At 30.4% G+C, this 17,765-nt stretch overlaps 2 protein-coding genes across 2 annotated transcripts; both read left to right on the forward strand.

Annotated features, from left to right (window-relative positions):
- The first annotated feature begins 1,656 nt into the window (after nt 1-1,656).
- On the forward strand, nt 1,657-3,694 carry LOC124834514 (nudix hydrolase 18, mitochondrial-like). Its single transcript, XM_047309221.2, has 5 exons — nt 1,657-1,904; nt 2,455-2,554; nt 2,664-2,747; nt 2,856-2,984; nt 3,102-3,694. Exons 1-5 carry the CDS (start codon nt 1,729-1,731, stop codon nt 3,216-3,218), a joined length of 606 nt encoding a protein of 201 aa, XP_047165177.1. The 5' UTR covers nt 1,657-1,728; the 3' UTR covers nt 3,219-3,694.
- A 12,240-nt stretch (nt 3,695-15,934) lies between these two features.
- Nucleotides 15,935-16,931, forward strand: LOC124834515 (putative F-box/LRR-repeat protein At4g15060). Its single transcript, XM_047309222.2, has 2 exons — nt 15,935-16,771; nt 16,878-16,931. Exons 1-2 carry the CDS (start codon nt 15,935-15,937, stop codon nt 16,929-16,931), a joined length of 891 nt encoding a protein of 296 aa, XP_047165178.2.
- Nucleotides 16,932-17,765: the final 834 nt, after the last annotated feature.

Raw genomic sequence — 17,765 nt, forward strand, 5'->3', positions numbered from 1 at the left:
ATTAAATTATTAGATTTCAGCTGTTTCTTCTAGAAAAGAAATATTTTAATCCCTGTGTTTAAAACATAAGTTGTTGTTTATACAAAACTTACTTTATGCATACTTAATATCCTATTTTGTTCCAGTTTTGTTTCACAATGTCAAATTAGTTTATTTTTTAAAACGTGCGTTAATTACGTCTTTACTTAATAAAATTTATATCAATGAAATCTATTCGGTTAAATCCGTCCAAACGACGTTAATAGAAAAGAGAGAAAAATAATTAACTACAGATTTAACGGAAGAGATTTCATTGATATAAATTTTATTAAGTAAGGACGTAATTGACGTACTTTTTAAAAGAGGGATTAGTTTGACATTGTCGAGCGAAACTGGGACAAAATATGGTATTAAACCTTTTATACATATGAAAATTAATTTGAAATATAATATTCTTTTGAATAGTTTTGTGCAATTTTTTTTACTTAGGTTCTCTATTTTTTTACTTATGAAAATATGAACGCATTCTATAAAAATATTCATATAATTGAGTTTGCATTATATATATATATATATATATATATATATATATATATATATATATATATATAATAATTTTTAATAAAAAACTTTCTCACTAATTAAAACTTTCAATCCATATTGTAATAGCATATAAACTTGCTGTCTTATTTTTTTTGTATGAATTTGCTTTATTTTATTTTATTTAATTCTTTTCTAATACCCTTATGTTTTTAATTAAATACTCTTTTAATGGAAATTAATTATTTGATAATATTGTAATAAATTAAAAACTTATGAAAATCATAATAAGCTTTAATTTATAATTTGATTTTTCATATTTAGATATTTATTTTTTTACTTTAAATTTATTTTTTATTTAATTAAGTTTCTCTATAATAAATATAATCGGTTTTGATGTTAAATTGATGTTAAACGTCAAATGTAAATTTGTCACATGTAAATATTTAAATCACCTTTTATTTTGAAATTCTTTTAATTTTAACATGTAATAAACACTGAAATACATATTACTTTGAAAATTCAAAGTATTATAAAAATAAAGACTTAACTAATATTTATTACAATATACAAATTTAATTAAAAAACATAAAAACTAAATTATTAATTAATTCTTATAATAACTAGTACATATAATTGTGCTCATTGTGTGTATAAGAATAAGTACGAGAATAAGACTAAGTATGAGAATTAAAAAGAAACACTAAAATATGTAAACTAAAGAATAATTATAAATATCTATGCCTAATGGTAAATAATTAAATATTACAGTAATTTACTTTTGTAATGAACAGACCATAAAACTACTTATCACATGTACAGATTAAAGAGAAAAGAGAGGGTTTCGAAACGTGGGAGAAGAAACTAGTTGGTGGAAATTTGAAACCCTCAAAGCGTTTTTAGAATTTTCTACCTAAAAAGAAAGAAAGAAATTACCCCAAAAAAACGTTTCAATTGAAGAAAGCGCGTGAGTAAACGTAAGGGTCATGCGCTGTGTCTTTTGAACGCTGTACTTATCTATACGCGCACACTTTTACACACATCTTCCACCCAAGAATCAAACAGATAGTTATATAAAGAACCTCTTTGGCTGTCCCATACCATAATTCATGTCTGTTGCTTCTTTCTTCTCATCTTCTTCTCCCCTTTAATTTTATTATAGCTACTCCACTTTGCAAACGCTACTCCAACAACAAGAAGATTAGCGTTATGGGTCTCTTCCTTTCTCGGAATCTGGCTTGCAAATTCATATACCCTTTTCTTTTCTCCAAGAGAGTTTCCAAGGATTTGTTTCCCAAACAGTTGGAGAACATGATGTCTCTGGTGTCCCCTCGTACTGGCAGGCATTTGCAGCGTTATGACCAAGGATGTCGCCAAGTTGTGGGGTGTGTTCTTGTTCCTTCCCATGCCTTTTTCTTCCTGTTTCTTCTTCTGGGGTTTCATCAAGTTCTGATTTTTAGGGTTTTCTTAGTTTCTTTCTTTCTCTCACTAAATGTTTCTCCCATAGTAATTTTACACTTTCCAGGGACTGGTTTTAATTTAAACTTGTTGAATTTGTAAAGTTATATTTGAAATGATTGTTTCAAGAATTGAAATGAAAGAAGTGGAAAGATAAGCTCATATTATAAAACAAAAACTAATTTTGAAAAAAATAACCAAACTTACCAGCATCCTAGAGTCGAAGATGGTGGACACGCTTTGAAATTTCCAATTTTTTTCTCAATTGGGGGCTTTTTGTTTTTTGTTTTGGAAGAGGGTTTAAAGCGTGTCTTTGATTTAATCATTGATGGCCGGTGGCAGAAAAAAATTCATTTTTTGTAAATAATATTTTTTTTTTTTTGGTTTGGTGGGTTTGAAGTTAAATTTGTCCTTTTCTGTGTGTATATTGAGTTGTTAAGCTGACTTGTTCTGTGGGGTGATTTTGGAAATGAACAGGTGCATTCCTTATAGATACAAGAACAATGGAACAAAAGATAAGGAGTTAGAGGTTCTTGTGATTAGTGCTCAGAAAGGCCATGGAATGCAGTTCCCAAAGGTATTGATTTTTCCTCCACATCTTGTATTGTTTAGAAGCTTAACTTTGGTTCATTTAAACCCTTTTTGGTCTTGTTACTGATGTTAGAGTGTTATTTATTTGGTCTCAGGGAGGTTGGGAAATTGATGAATCCATGGAACAAGCTGCTCTAAGAGAGACTATAGAAGAAGCTGGGGTTATTGGCAGTGTTGAGGTAAGTGTGTGTGAGCAAGTACTTTTAAGATTGAGTTTTTCTTCAGCCCTTAAATAATAGTGTCTTTGAATCTTACCTTATGTGTGGTGTTTGTTTGTTCTCTTGCAGAATAATTTGGGTAAATGGTATTACAAGAGCAAACGGCAACCTATAATGCATGAGGGATACATGTTCCCTTTGCTTGTTAAGAAGGAATTGGATAATTGGCCAGAGATGAACACAAGAAAACGCAGATGGGTAAGTGTTTAACCTATTTTTCAGTTGTCAAATTCACTTTCTCAAGAGCAATATATCTTAGTCATTTAACTTTGATTTTGCTAGTGTTCTAATGTTTAACTGATATGCATCATGCAGATGACTGTGGCTGAGGCAAAAGAAATATGTCCTTATCCTTGGATGAAAGAGGCTTTGGATGTGTTGGTCATGAGGCAAAATCAGCTGCAAAAGGATGTGGATATGAGTAGGCTGTAAATTATGTATGGAGTGTTTGGTTTAACGTTTCAGATGTGATTTTTCACGCCTAGAGAGGAAGTAGTAGGTTATAACTTTTGCATCTCCAAGGTGGTTTCTTACTTCTCAACGATTTTCCAAACACGGATGTGGCAGATAATCGCTTTTGGAATCCACTAAGTGGTAAAACAGAAGCACTCAGAAGCTGTTAGTGGCAGAGAAACTGAGACATCATAGCCATGAAGAGAGAAACCTGATTTTTAAGGTTGCAATTTCTTCCTTGAGTTTGTTTCTGTCTTCAAATTGGCTATAGTTTGAAAGTTTAGCTGAGTTTGCAGTGGGTGTAGTTGAGATCTAGCCATAGAAATCAGCTGTAGATGTACAAAATCAATTCATTCTTTGATTCATTTCATTCTTTCTAATGTAATGTATGTGTAGGTCTTGTGTAGAACACATTCTTCTTGTATCCAAAAAAATGAAAAAGAGAGTTACTTCCATCTTGTGATTGAAAACTACACTACACTTATCTTCTGTTACTATCACATATCTGAGACTTCAACAGCTTTTCTCCATTAGTTGTGTAACTGGTGAGTTTGTGTAGCTAAGTTTAAACTTTTTGTATTCTACTGTAAAATGTAAGAACAAAGTAAACTTATGATGACAGGAACATCACAGGCTCAACTCTGATATGATTCTCAGTGCATCAAACACCTCATTTGGTAATTTTTAATGTTTTTTCAATGATTCAACTTGAATGAAAGTGTTTTATGGAGTAGGGGCATAGCATGATCTGATATGAGGTCTCAGAAACTGAAGCAATTTTCATAAGCATAAACTGAATTAAATTACACAAAATGAGTTCTGCTATTTTTTACGATGAACCAAACACAGCAGACTTTGGAGCCAATTATTATGTTGAATAGCATCAAACTATGGAATCTTTGCGGCAAAACCTTTTTATGGTTATGTTAGGTAAACATAGAGTGGTTGAGTTGAGAAGTGAGAACACAAAGACAATGATTGAGTAGAGAATATACCTAAATTTGTTTTTGATAATCTCTTCCTAATAAAATGATAAGTATAAATAAAGTGAAATACTTTCTCCTAATCATATTTAATTAAAACTTCTCATCCAAAAAAATTGAATCATAATAGGGTGCATACTTGGCTAAGCACAATCAATTACAAAGTTTCTTTATAGCCCCTTTCTATGACAATGTCATTGTTAGCAATTTCTTAACAAGGAAACATATTTAAGACAAACAGAGTCCTAATCAGTTAATTTATTAAAGCGTTTTTATAACTACCACAATTACCACTTTCTGCTGTAAAACATTGAAACTATCCTAAGAAGCTTCTTGTCATTTGTTTGAAAGTCTGAAGTGAGAGAAAGTTATGTTTTTTAATGAAAAACAAAATCACGAATTAAAAAATCATTAGACAAAAGGTAAGACTTTTAACTTAGGCCGGCCAGCTCGGATTATCACAAGTTAATTTAAATTGGAAAACTTTATTTTTACAAATTATTTAAGTTCATGATTAATAACATGAAATGAAACACTTATATATATATATAAGGGTACTCTTTTGTATGAGTGATGAAAACATGAAACATAAGAAAGGACAAAGCATGCTACTAGGTCAAGCAATGAGATGATAAGGTAACATTATTACATGATTCTTATTGGCCAACCTAAAAGGTAGATGGAGATGGGTATTGATTTATTTATCTCTCACTCTATGGATGGCCATGGGTTTGAAGCCATTGATGTTGCCATCACCATTTCATATTATCAATCATGCTTGCAAAGTACCTTTCCAAAATGATGTGGAAAACATCAACTCTGTTACAGTTCCTATGTATAGTGATAGACCTTATATGGGTGGGGCTAGTCTCCATATTCTAACTCTGTCCATAGATTTATTATTTTTTAAGTTTTTTTAAGGTCAATTTGTTATTGGTGATTAAAGATAGTGTAATTGTTTTAGAATACAGATTCAGTATATATATATTTATATTTTTTTAATTACGTAACTTACAAATAATTACCTTGTGATCAAGAAAATGAAGTTTATCAGTTTTATACAAAAATTATATATCAAAATTATACTTAATTTAAATATATAATTCTCTTTTTAAAAATTACTGATCAAGATTTGACATTTATTTATATTTATTTATATTTATTTATACAAGAAAGTGTATTGTATGAGTTATAAACTCGAAGGTCAATTATTAGTAACGAGATTGAATAAATTATTTTCATAATCGAATGATCATTCGCATATCAGGATAATTAATTAATGTTGAACTATATAAGGTAAAATATGATTATCAACAATTAGATCATAGTTAGGTAGTTGTTAATCAAAAGTTTATTCTGAAATCTATAAATATAAGTTTGGGGTAAGGAGGTAGATAATTGTATTTACTACACATTGATATCTGAATTATCAAACGTTAAACTAAATTTGATATCAAAGTATTTTTTGTCGGTATTTTCCAAAGACTTTGGCCTACCAGAGATTTGGAGTAGAAGACAGTTTATAGATCTCTTAGACTACTTTTTAGACGTTGGACATTGATTTCGACCTTACACTTCAAAATAAAGAGATGTTTTTATATGTAAGAGACAAGTCTCTTGGGTAAAACCATTCAAGGAAAAAATATCACATACTTGTTTTGTTTTGAGACGATGAGTGAGGTGCCTATCAATGGATGTTGATGAGGAATATGAATGAATTTTTGGAAAGTAAAGGGAACGATAGGGTTAACTATTGTGTTGGATGAATGATTGTGTGTGAGAATGTTATGCAAGGAAAAATGGAAGTTATCTTTCCATTTGGAAAGTGATCCTAAATTTGTAAACAATATTAGGGTTATATCAATTTTTCCTCGAGCGAGAAAAAATTAAGTTTAAATTTTCATTTGAATTTATTAAGAACTAAAAGCACAATTTTATAATTGTTCCACAAAATTAAGTATAGAACTCCTTTTTATCATTTTACTTTGTTGTTATTCCTGTCTAATATATTCATGTTTTCATTCTTACGATTTTTTCCTCATCAACCTTACATATGACACCCTTATCAATATAGAACTAGGTTTTTCAATCAAGATTATTCATTAAAAAGGTAGCAAATATACTTCCTACTAACATTTATAAAAAATGTATTTTTTAATTGATCGAAACTGTAAAATATCAATCATAATAAAAAATATATTTTATTTTATTTTAGAAAATAAAAATATTTAATTATCTATTTTACTAATATCTGCGACTGAAGACTCATTAGAAACCAGTAAAAGAAAAAAACAGCACACACATTTGGTAATAGCTGAATTTGGATTTTCTGTTGGACTTTTTTTTTGTTATTCTTTTGTGGCGCCTTTAAACTATGTTTATATATATATATATATATATATATATATATATATATATATATATATATATATATATATATATATATATATATATATATATATATATATATATATTATATATGGGGTTTGCTAACGCGTGTACGTCGGTTTTTCAGTTGGTACATTTTAGCAATGTGTATCGGGTGTTAGTAGATAAAAATACTCTTATATATTATGGATTCTAAGTTTTAACGTTAATGGTATTTTAAGTTTTAAAACACCAGCTGCGTGTACGATTTTGAAGAAAGAAATTCAATAGAGAATTTGAACTTTTAATAGCTTTTCCAAATAGAAAGTAATAAATCCGTCAGTGATTGTTGAATTTTCAGGCAAATAACTTTTTCCTCCAAAATAAAATTTTAATAGTGAATAAAACTAAAGAAAATTAAGACCAATAAATAAAATTATCTCACTTTCTATTAATTTTTAATATCTTTCACATAATTCATCTTTTGCTTTTTTTCTTTCCTTGTTTTTACTATTGTTACAATTTTAATATATGATTTTTGCTGATTCTTTTTTGCTGTTTTAAACTTTCTGCCCTAGTTGATTGAGTACTTAGTTTTACCTGGTAGCTTTTATTTTTATTTTTTAGTGCTATTTTCATTTCAGATTTAGATTTAATTTGCTGACTTTATTTTGACTAACATGTTTACTAACAATTTTCTTTACTAACCTTCTAACCAATTTCTGATTTTGATTTAGTTGTTAACCTTGTTTCTGTTTTGCAGGTATAGCTACTAGCTCTTATTTTCTCCTGTCAGTTGCAGCTGGTTTAATTCAACCCTTACTTTTTGATAATTTGGTTCTTTTAACATGTTTGCTTTACTGATTTTAGTTCGTAGATTTTGTTCTTTTACTTTACTGATTCTAGTTTGCTGTTTACATTCCGGTACTTGATTTTACTACTGTTTTAATGTTTCAATGCTTTCTAATCAATTGAATCCTGTTCTCAAGTTTATTTCCAGTTTTTACAGTTTAGTTAGTTAATTCTATTAGTTTGGGTTTCATGCTTGGTTAGAATTAGGAATTTCAATTCTGCATTTTATATTGTTAAGATTCTTCATTCCAGTAGTTAATTAGGATGAATTTACATATGGTTGCATGTGAATTTTACCATTCAACTCAGTTCTACATAAAAAATCAGATTATGCATTTGCTGTCATGAGTGTTGTCACCCTAATACAATGGTTTTGCTGCCATATTTGGTTTTCAACTGTGATTTTGTGAATTTTACATTGTTAGAGAGTTATTCGTGCATAGCATTAGTAGATTTAGGTATATGAATATGTTCCAAGAATTTCCATTGCATAATTCGTAGTTTTCTTTCTCTTAGGGATTTTGTCAAACACATTATGGAAATTTGGTTTTCTGTGACATTTTATCAGACAGTTTTATAATTCACCGTTCTGCATTGTTTTATAATTCACAGTTTTATAATATTGAATATTTGAAGTGATCGAAATCTTCACGTACAGAGCGGGTGTTGGCAGCCATTGGAAGATGTGGTTGGAAGGTAACATTCTGATACCAATTGATATGGTTCTTCTAGGAAGACGGTTGTCTCGAACAAGAACCCCGTAGGAAATCCAAGTAAGAAGAACGGAATCCGAACAAGAGAGTATAGGTGATAACTCTCCAAATTTACATCCTTTTCTATGTCTAGAAATCTTTCTTAGTTCATTTTAGTTTCTTATCGTTTAGAATTAGGTTGATTTTAGGTTTTTCTTTTAAATATTTAGAATTGTAAAATTTTAGTTAAAAATATGTTTTTAGATGTAATTTCTAGTTTTTGTTAATAATTAGAAAATTAATTTTTGAAAATCTTTTGATAAAAATTCTCTTTTTGTTTGTTAGATTTCCTTTACTTTCGTTAAATTTTTGGACTGATTTTTTTTTAGCAGATTGGGCTTATTGAAGTGTTGGGCTGATTATTTTTGGTTAGATATTGGACTGGTTTCACCTACTCAAAACGTTGGGGTGTTACTCCCTCCACCACCACAACTTCCTTCTTCCACCACCCCATTCTCCTTTTACCCTTTTCTTTATTTTTTAATTTTTATTTTACCCTTATTAAAATTTTAGGGTTAATATTATTTAAAATCTCACGTACATTCATTCTCTTTATCATTCTTCCCTCTTTCTCTTTATTATTTTTCCCAGGTTGTCTCTTACGTTCCACTATCTTTGGGTTGTCTCTCATGTTTCATTTCTTCTTCTCTTTTATAGAATTGTGACGTGAGAGTGTGGTGGACTTTGTGTTTAGTAAGATTGAAAGTGAAGAAAGCAATTCATCTTCAGCCGTGACTGTGATGGAGCATTCGTCAACGGATGTTGACATCCGTTTTCCCTGTTGACATCCGTTTTCCCTTAAACGGATGTTGACATCCGTTTTCCCTTAAACGGATGTTGACATCCGTTTTCCCTTAAACGGATGCTCACATCCGTTTTCCCTTAAACGGATGCTCACATCCGTTTAAAGATTACGGTTTATATTTTACAGTTTTTTTATATTAATTTTGAAGATATTTAAATAATATAATTTATATTTTTTGATATATTATTTTTGAATATATTTTGATGTATTTTAATAATGTATTTTTGAGGATCTTTATTCTTATTAGTATATATTTAGATTTTTTTTTTATTTTGCACGTTATATATAGTTAGGATTTTTATATAATATATATTTTTATATATGACTTTTTGTATTCTTTAATAATTTTATAATTATATAAAAAGTTATTTATTAATTTAATTATAAAAGTAAATAATTAGGAATAAAAAGAAAAAAGGTTATTTTTGTAATTATAAAAGGTTAGTTTTGTAATTCAAAAAATATGTAATAGAATTGGGGAGGTGGAGGGAGAAAATGTGGTGGTGGAGGGAGTAACACCCAAAACGTTGTTGTCATATTATGCACATGGGCTTGGCTGCTACGTTGGATGCTTAGGCTTTGGGTTGCTGGATTGGTGTTGAATTGGGCTTTGCTGCATTTCAAGATTGGCCTGACTCTCCTTAAAGTGGAACGATGTCGTTTCAAGGCTGGAAGCTACTGCCTTAGGAAGATTACTGATGCACTGCTGATGATGGTTGATGAAGAGTGGGCCGCTGCTGCCACATTTGGGGAAATTAGGCCTGCATTGTAAATGAAGCTATGCGTTTTGAGCTAGCACCCACTTTAGTGGAACGGTGCCGTTTGAGGCTGGTAGCTGCAGTTCCCTCAGGGCTTGTTCTTTTGAGTGGATTTGAGAGGGTGGATTTGAAGATAAATTTTTTTTGTCGTTTTTTTGAGCGAATTTGGAGGTAAATGAGAGTGAATTTGAAAATAATTTTTTTTAATTTGTCATCTCAATACAATTCTATATTAATTCTCACAAATTTTATTTTCAAATTCACTCTCATTTACCTCCAAATTCGCTCAGAAAAACGACAAAAAAAATTATCTTCAAATCCTCTCAAATCCCCTCAAATCCCCTCAAATCCATTCCCTCAAATCCACTCAAAAGAACAAAGGGTTAGGGGTCCTGTTTGAAAGCAATTCAATTGAGAAAAAGCACCCAAAAACCTAGGGCTTGCTCGTGTGAGAGGAAGAAAGCTCCCAAATGCTCAAGTGTCACTTAATAGAAGATGATCGGAGTTTGAACCGAGGAGGACGCTGAAGTTGATCGGAGGGCTGAGAGTTGTGGAGCACGAGAAAGAAAGGGAGAGCTGTCCGATGGGAAGCATGAAGCGTCAAGATGTTTATTCCCATTCCCCTTCCCCTTTTTTGTTTGGTGAACCCTATAAAAAAGGGGCTTTTTGTAAACAGACTACACAGTTCATACACTTTTAACATGCACTTTACTTTTCGCTATAGTTTTACACTCATAGATTAGGGTTTACATTTGCTTCTGGATTTCGTCGAGACAATTGTGAGAGTGACAGCCGCGAGAATCTTGGTGACTTCCGGTATAGTTGTAATCTTCTTTTCATATTAATAAAGTTCTTCTTCTATTCTCGGTTGTGTTTTGATTGTTCTAATTCCTTTTGGAATTGAATGACTCTGTAGTGAACATTCTTTATCGAGTCAGAGAAGAGTCCAATGTATAAAGATTCATTCGAATTTGTGTTTCTACTCTTTTCTTTAGTGTATATCAGATTTAGATTTGCATTGATTGTGAATGAATGGAAGTTGCCATTGAAAGTTCTAAAATATGAACTATAAGACCCTGGATTGGGCTTACTTAAGTCAGAATGTCTTTCTGAGTGTAATTGAAGCTTTATCCTCAATCATTTGCACAATTCTATGCTTCCTTTCATTTGTTTGTGAAATTTAGATTGATGAATAGGCAAATGAACATTGGTTGGACAAATTAGTAGAAAGAGTCATTTCAAGGTTATGAAATATGAACCTGAATACCCTGGATTGGGATTCACTTAACAGGATGTCTTCCTGAGAACTCTAAGCATTCTTTTATTCACTCTAATGTGCATTTCACCTATGAAATCAATTATGTTTTTTAGTGTTATTTTGCTTTTGATTAGAATCTAGGCACTTTTTCTTCATAGTTTATTTTACTGTTATTTGGAAATGTTATGGATTTAGGACTTATTTTCCTTTAGTTTCTGTTTGAGAAAGTTCAATTTGTGAATGATAATAATGATGTTGATAGTGTAGGTTATTATTTTTACAAGTGCTTAGACTAGTGTTGGTTCTGATTCATGAGTTTCTTCCCTGATTCTTTGCTTTTGATGATTAGTTCTAGGTGTTTCTTGTTGACTTTTCTTTACCTTAGATTGTACATATGTGTCTGCAACATTTAAGTTCAGTTACTTCATACATGAGCATATTCATTTAGCTTTTAGGATTTGTTTAGCTTTTAAATTTCCAATTTGAGTTGCTTGTTTATAGTTTTAGTTTTAGGTCATTTTAGTTGCATGTAATTCTCATAGTAGTTTAATTTCTGTTTTTGTTTAGGTAGTTTAGAGTTCTATTCTCATTTCTTTTCTTTTATTTCAAATTACATTTTATTTCTTCATTTTTTTTTCTTTTAAACAGATTTGATTTCTTTACTATTTCTTCATTTGGTTGGTGATGTATCTAATCCCCCGGTAAACACTCATACTATATACTTCGTAATTTTAATATTTACTTCTAATTGACGTTATAACATAACCATTTTTTCATGTAACAGTAGATAGGTCAAGAGGGAAGTACTACACCGAAGAAGACTCGTTTATCTAAGGACGACCCTCTTGATGCGTTAGACGAGCTTGCTAATTTCATTTCAGATGCGCCGATGAATGTACACTGGGATTCTACTACATTTGGAATAGAAGCTCAGATCCCATTGTACTTGCATCATCAAGATGTTAGGGAGCTTGCGTCGGGGAGAGAAGAAATTAATATTACACTCATTCAACTGTGGATGAAGTAAGTTTATGACAATTTTTTTATATAATTATTTTTTATCAAGTTACTTATATCACATCATGTGTTCATTTCAGGTATATGTTTGATGTCAGTAACAAGAAGGGGTTGAACGATGTATATGGGTTCATTGACCCCTCTATGACTCATGAAAGAAATAAATTTGATGATATCCAAACATACATCACCACCTGCTTTGGAATGGGGAAGGAGATACATTTTCTCCCTTATATACTTGGGTAAGTGAAGTTTGTTAACTTTAAAGTTTCATTTATTAATTTTGGTATATGACAATTAAGTTATTACCAATTTCAGGTGTCATTGACAGCTACTTGTGATCTCCATACCGGAGAACACTGCTGTCTAGTTTTGTTCATTGCACAAGTCTTCTCCCAGCCCTCTTAGAAATGCAGTAGATTGGTAAGAACCTCTATGTTTCAACTTTCTTTGTTATATAAATGTATACTAAAGCAATTTTTTTAATAGTTCCCTTGCAACACATATGATGTTATTTGGGAGATCTACTGCTACAGCTAAAAAGCTTGCATGGGTTGCCCTTAAGGTTTGATATTTTAGTCCATACTTTGTTACATTTGGTTCCATTCAAATGATGTTACTTAACATTTTATAATTATGATTATATATTGTAGTGTAATAGATAAACGGGGTCATATGAATGTGGTTACTACATCATGTTTTGGATGATGACCATTATTCGTGCACATTACACTAGTGGATGACAAACTGTAATATTTAGGTTTCAATTTTATTTTCTCTATAGTTTAGATTTCATATACACTAATTGAAATCATTGTGTTTTATGTAGAGATTCAATTGGACTGCTCCAATTCCAGAGAAGTCGCTTCAACTCGTGAGGAAAACATTGGCTAAATATGTAGTTCAATTATATAATAGTATGTAGTAGATATAAGGATATAGTAAGTTCTAAGTTTATGTTTCTAAGTTGTTTTATGCTTTTCTACATTATTATTAGTTTAACTTTGTACATTGCATTGATTTATGCTTCAAACTTGATTTATGATTACATTGAATTGATTTATGCTTCTAAGAAGTTGATTTATGATTCCATTGAACGTATTTATGTTTTAATATAATTTTCATTCAAAATATACGTTTCTGGATTATTCTGGACTGTTATGGTTGTAAATATATATTCAGGTATGTTTCTGTAGTTGAGAATGTAGCAGAAACAGACCTCATTTTAAGAAAAAAAAACAGGGTATATGCCTCGGTTGAGGTCATAACCGAGGTAGAAAAGCACCCTATGGCCTCGGTTATGGTCACACCTGATGCAGAAAGGCTAGCAGATGAAAAAAAAACAAAAATAGACTCTACTGTCTTGGTTAAGGTTACAACCGAGGCAGTAGAGAAGGACATACTGCCTCGGTTCAGAAGGAATCGATGCATAAAGTCTTACGAAAAAAAAATTAAAAAAAATCAAAACATTTATTGCTTCGGTTAAGGATGAATCGAGGCAGTATCCGAGCCTTTTATGCCTCAATTTTCACCCGAGGCCAAAAGTGGTAGACTTTTTGCATCGCCTGAATATGCCTCGGTTCAGGAACCGCTGCCTATTAACCGTTGTCGTTTCCCCTGACTGCACTAGTGTGTGAAGAAGAGTAAAGATCCTAGTGCACTCTTTGTTTAGCTTTTGGCCAGTCCAATTTTTTTTTTCTTTCTCTCTAGTTTTCAATTTTGTCAGGTCTTATCTTTCAATTCTTTTGCATTTTTCTCTTTTTTTCCAGACTTGCTCTTTTCTTTTTCACACAACCAGATTTGTTCAACTCATTTTTTCATTTTTTTTTCTTTTTCACAAATAACCTTTTTTTTCTCTTTTGCACTCACTAAATCCTCACTTCCTCTCACATATTTCTACAGGTTGAGTAATGATGGGGAAAAAGGCTTATAATGAATGGAAACAAAGAAAAATAGGCTACGGCTAAAAAAGAAAGATACAATGGATAAAACTGAAATGAGTAAGTAATTTGACAATGAATGGAAAGAAAGAATGCCTAAATCATGTATAAAATCTACTAAGAGCAAGCTTATCACATAGAATCAATGCAGAATCAGAATTAAAAGTCAAACATGCATGAAATCACACAAGAAAGACAAAAATTGAGCCCAAAATCTCTCCAGGTTCAGAAATTGCTAAAACTGACTTGCTACTCATTCTATGCAAAAATTTTCTTAACTGAAATGAACTAAAGCTGAAAAAATTAATGCTAGAGCTATGCCTAAATCCAAAGCTAAGTCTACTCTTAGACAATTCTAATATAAGGAAATTAAGCTAAGAAATGAGTGAAATAAGCAAGTAATGAAGAAAAGCTTGAAACAAAACCTAAAAGCTTATAAAAATGCCTAACAGAATTACCTAAACCCATGTACAACCCTAACAACTAAAACAAAATATTATGTAAAAAAAAGAACTCAAAACAAAGTAGAATAGACTCAACTAAGACCTACAACAGCTCCTAACTAACACTTCTATGCAAAAAGAAACATTAAAAGGGAAAAGAAATAAGCAAAAGCGAGAAGCAACAAGATACCTAAAGCAATGAACCTAAACCAAAACCTAAACAATCAAAACAGAAATGTAAAGAAAGAAGAAACTAAAACAAGAAAAACCTAAAGGGAATTCTAAGTAAAGACTAAAACAGAACCTAAAAAATGAAAAGAGTTTAAAAACAGCCAAATGCTAATTAAGCAATTTATTTACAGCTGCAACAGGACAAGAAACTAAAATAACTACTAATTAAAGACTAAAACAAAATCTAATATGAACACAACCTAAAACAAGACAATAAAGGTCAAAAATATTAAAAGAAACCTAAAATCAGTCCTAAACTAAAGGGAAAAACATTATGTGTTTAAAATGAATTGATATATCAATTAAAATATTTTTAATAAAAATATACTAACTGAAAATATTCATAAAACACGTTTAAAAATAAACATATTTAAAATTATTAATTGCAAACAATGAAAATAAAGTCCACCGAATAATAACAATAAATATTTAAATAAGCATAAGATACTAATTAATTTTTAATTTATGTTTATTTTAGAAGCTAATAAATATTATTATAAATATCAAATCATCTTAATTATAAATATAATTATATTTATTATTTTGATGTATTTAAAATTTAACTATATTTTCTATTTCTATATTTATACAAAAAGTAGAAATTTAAAATATAAAGAAGAAGAATATTCGGTAGAGAAAGTTTAAAAACTACATTTCTTATAAAAAAGTACTTTTTAACTATTACCTATTAGTTTAATCTAATAGTATTTCATATTTAATATCACCACTATCAATTATTCGTATGCTATAAATTTATAAGAAAGAAAAACGAATAAAATAATATGAATTGATATAAATGACAACATTATATTTTTATATTAAAAAGTATTTGCTATAATTATTTGTATTAAAAATTTAAGTATTGATAAAAATGTTTTCTTTTTAAAAAATTAAATTATATTTTAAAACTTAAAAGATATTTTCTAAATAATATATTAACATCATTCAATACACATTATATTTATTTAACAAACATTACATGGGTATAAAAAAACAATCTTTTGTAGAAAAAAAAAATAAAAGGTAAAGAAGAACAATATCAAATGTTTGAAAAAATTTGTATTTGAAAGTATCCTTTAAAAAACAAACTTTTGTAGAAAAACAAATAAAAGGTAAAGAACGATATCAAATATTTGAAAAAATTTGTATATGAAAGTATTTTTTTTTTCTTCTTTTCAACTACCTTAATATTCTCAATTATCTATTACGAAAAGAAAAATGGTATACATATTAGGTATTGCACGAATCTAACACTTCTTTTCCTTTCAACCATAGAAGAGAAAGAAAGCATGGTAGAGTTGAAGACAGAAACCAAGAAGAACCAGAATTGTGAGAAAGAGAGAGAAGATGAGAAAGACTTGATCAGTGCGTTGCCCGACTATGTTCTTGTTCACATAATCCATTTTGTGGACACAGCTACGGCAGTTCAAACCTCTCTCTTATCGAAAGTATGGAACAACCATTGGAAATCTCTCACCACTCTCTCTTTTAGACGCGGCGATTTCAAAAACCAAGTCAACTACAACCAGTTTGTCCACCACGTTGTCTCCCATAGAGACACTTACATTCGTTTGCATCGTCTTGATTTCGAGGCATGCGTCGCACCACAAGAGCTTCTCAACCTTTTCATTCCTCTTCTGCATTATGTCGCTCATTTGAGAATTTATCTCTATCACCTATCTACAAAATTTGTTTATTATTCCATACCTATCATCTTTTCTTCACCCTCTCTCACATCTCTCACTCTCGCTGTTTCAAAAGGTATTATCTTTAAACTTCCACAATCTCTAGAACTACCTGCGCTCAAAACCTTGAGTCTCACTAATGTCTCGTTCACCGCAAGGGACAGTGATGAGTGCGCTGAACCCTTTTCATCCTGTTTCTTGTTGAACAGTTTGGTCCTTCTGGGGTGTTCTTTGAGTAACCCTGACAAAGTCCTCAGCATATCAAATCCCAACCTTTCTCGTTTGACCATGAAAAGGTACACCGAAGTGAAGTACAAGATTGTGCTTTCTACTCCGAATCTCACCCATCTAGCTATCAGAAGTTGGATAACCTTGCACGAGGTCTCATCCACTTGTGATCTTGCACTTCTTGAAGAAGCCAACATTGAAGCATTTATATGCGTGAGTTACTTTTGTTCTGTGTTTTCTTCTCCCCTTGTTTGCATTCTTACGTCAATTTTTTTAACATAATCACAGTATCCATTAAATGTTTGCTCTGATTGTGTAGGTTGTGCCAGAAGATGATATCTACTCCCGCCCTTTGTTAGTCTACAGACATTGAAGGTTGAAAACAGACAGAAGTTTTGATGAAGTACTTACTTCAGAACTCTCAACTGACCAAAGTTGAGATCATAAATTTTTGAAATTTATACCTCTTTACAACCTCTATATTCTTAGGTAGATAAATACTTTTACAAATTTTAATTTTAATTCATTTTATATTTAATTCCTTCTTAGTATTTAATGGAGGTTATTTATCATACTAATATCTTAGTTGTCGGTTTTGTTTTCCATTTTTTTTTCTTTTTCCGTGAATGAAAACCCTTGAAACACTAGAGGATTACACACTTGCCTGTGCTGAAACATTACATTAGATTAGATGACTTAATTAAATAATATGATTTTTTTTATGTGGGTTGTGTTTTTGTGAAGGTTTATGACCGTTCAGTCGTATAGTATATATAGTTTTGGTGAACCGAACGTTCACCATTTTTGTTCTATAAATATAACCGTTCGGTTATATGTTGAACGTTCGGTAGTAGTATAGGAAACTCTTGCAAAGTTAAACGAAAAAATTGAATGGTTATTTTGTAATAACTGTAAGTTTGACGTTCGTATTATAGTAATTGTTCTATCATATTATTAAATGTGGACACCTGTATATAGTGGTGTGCTATATTTTTGGGATGTGACAAGTTACAAGCTAGAAAGGAGTTGATTTTGCTACTAAATTGATGCTTAGATAATGGTAAGAATTAACATTATCAAGCATAAGGCAATCTGACTCATTAATACCTGGTAACTTTCCATGAATGATCATTAACTCCGATTGGTATATTTCAGTATAGTATATATATATATATATATATATATATATATATATATATATATTGTT

This window comes from Vigna umbellata, chromosome 4 (assembly GCF_029865625.1).
Source record: "Vigna umbellata cultivar VRB3 chromosome 4, Vumbellata_1.0, whole genome shotgun sequence".
Classification (NCBI taxonomy): Eukaryota; Viridiplantae; Streptophyta; class Magnoliopsida; order Fabales; family Fabaceae; genus Vigna; species Vigna umbellata.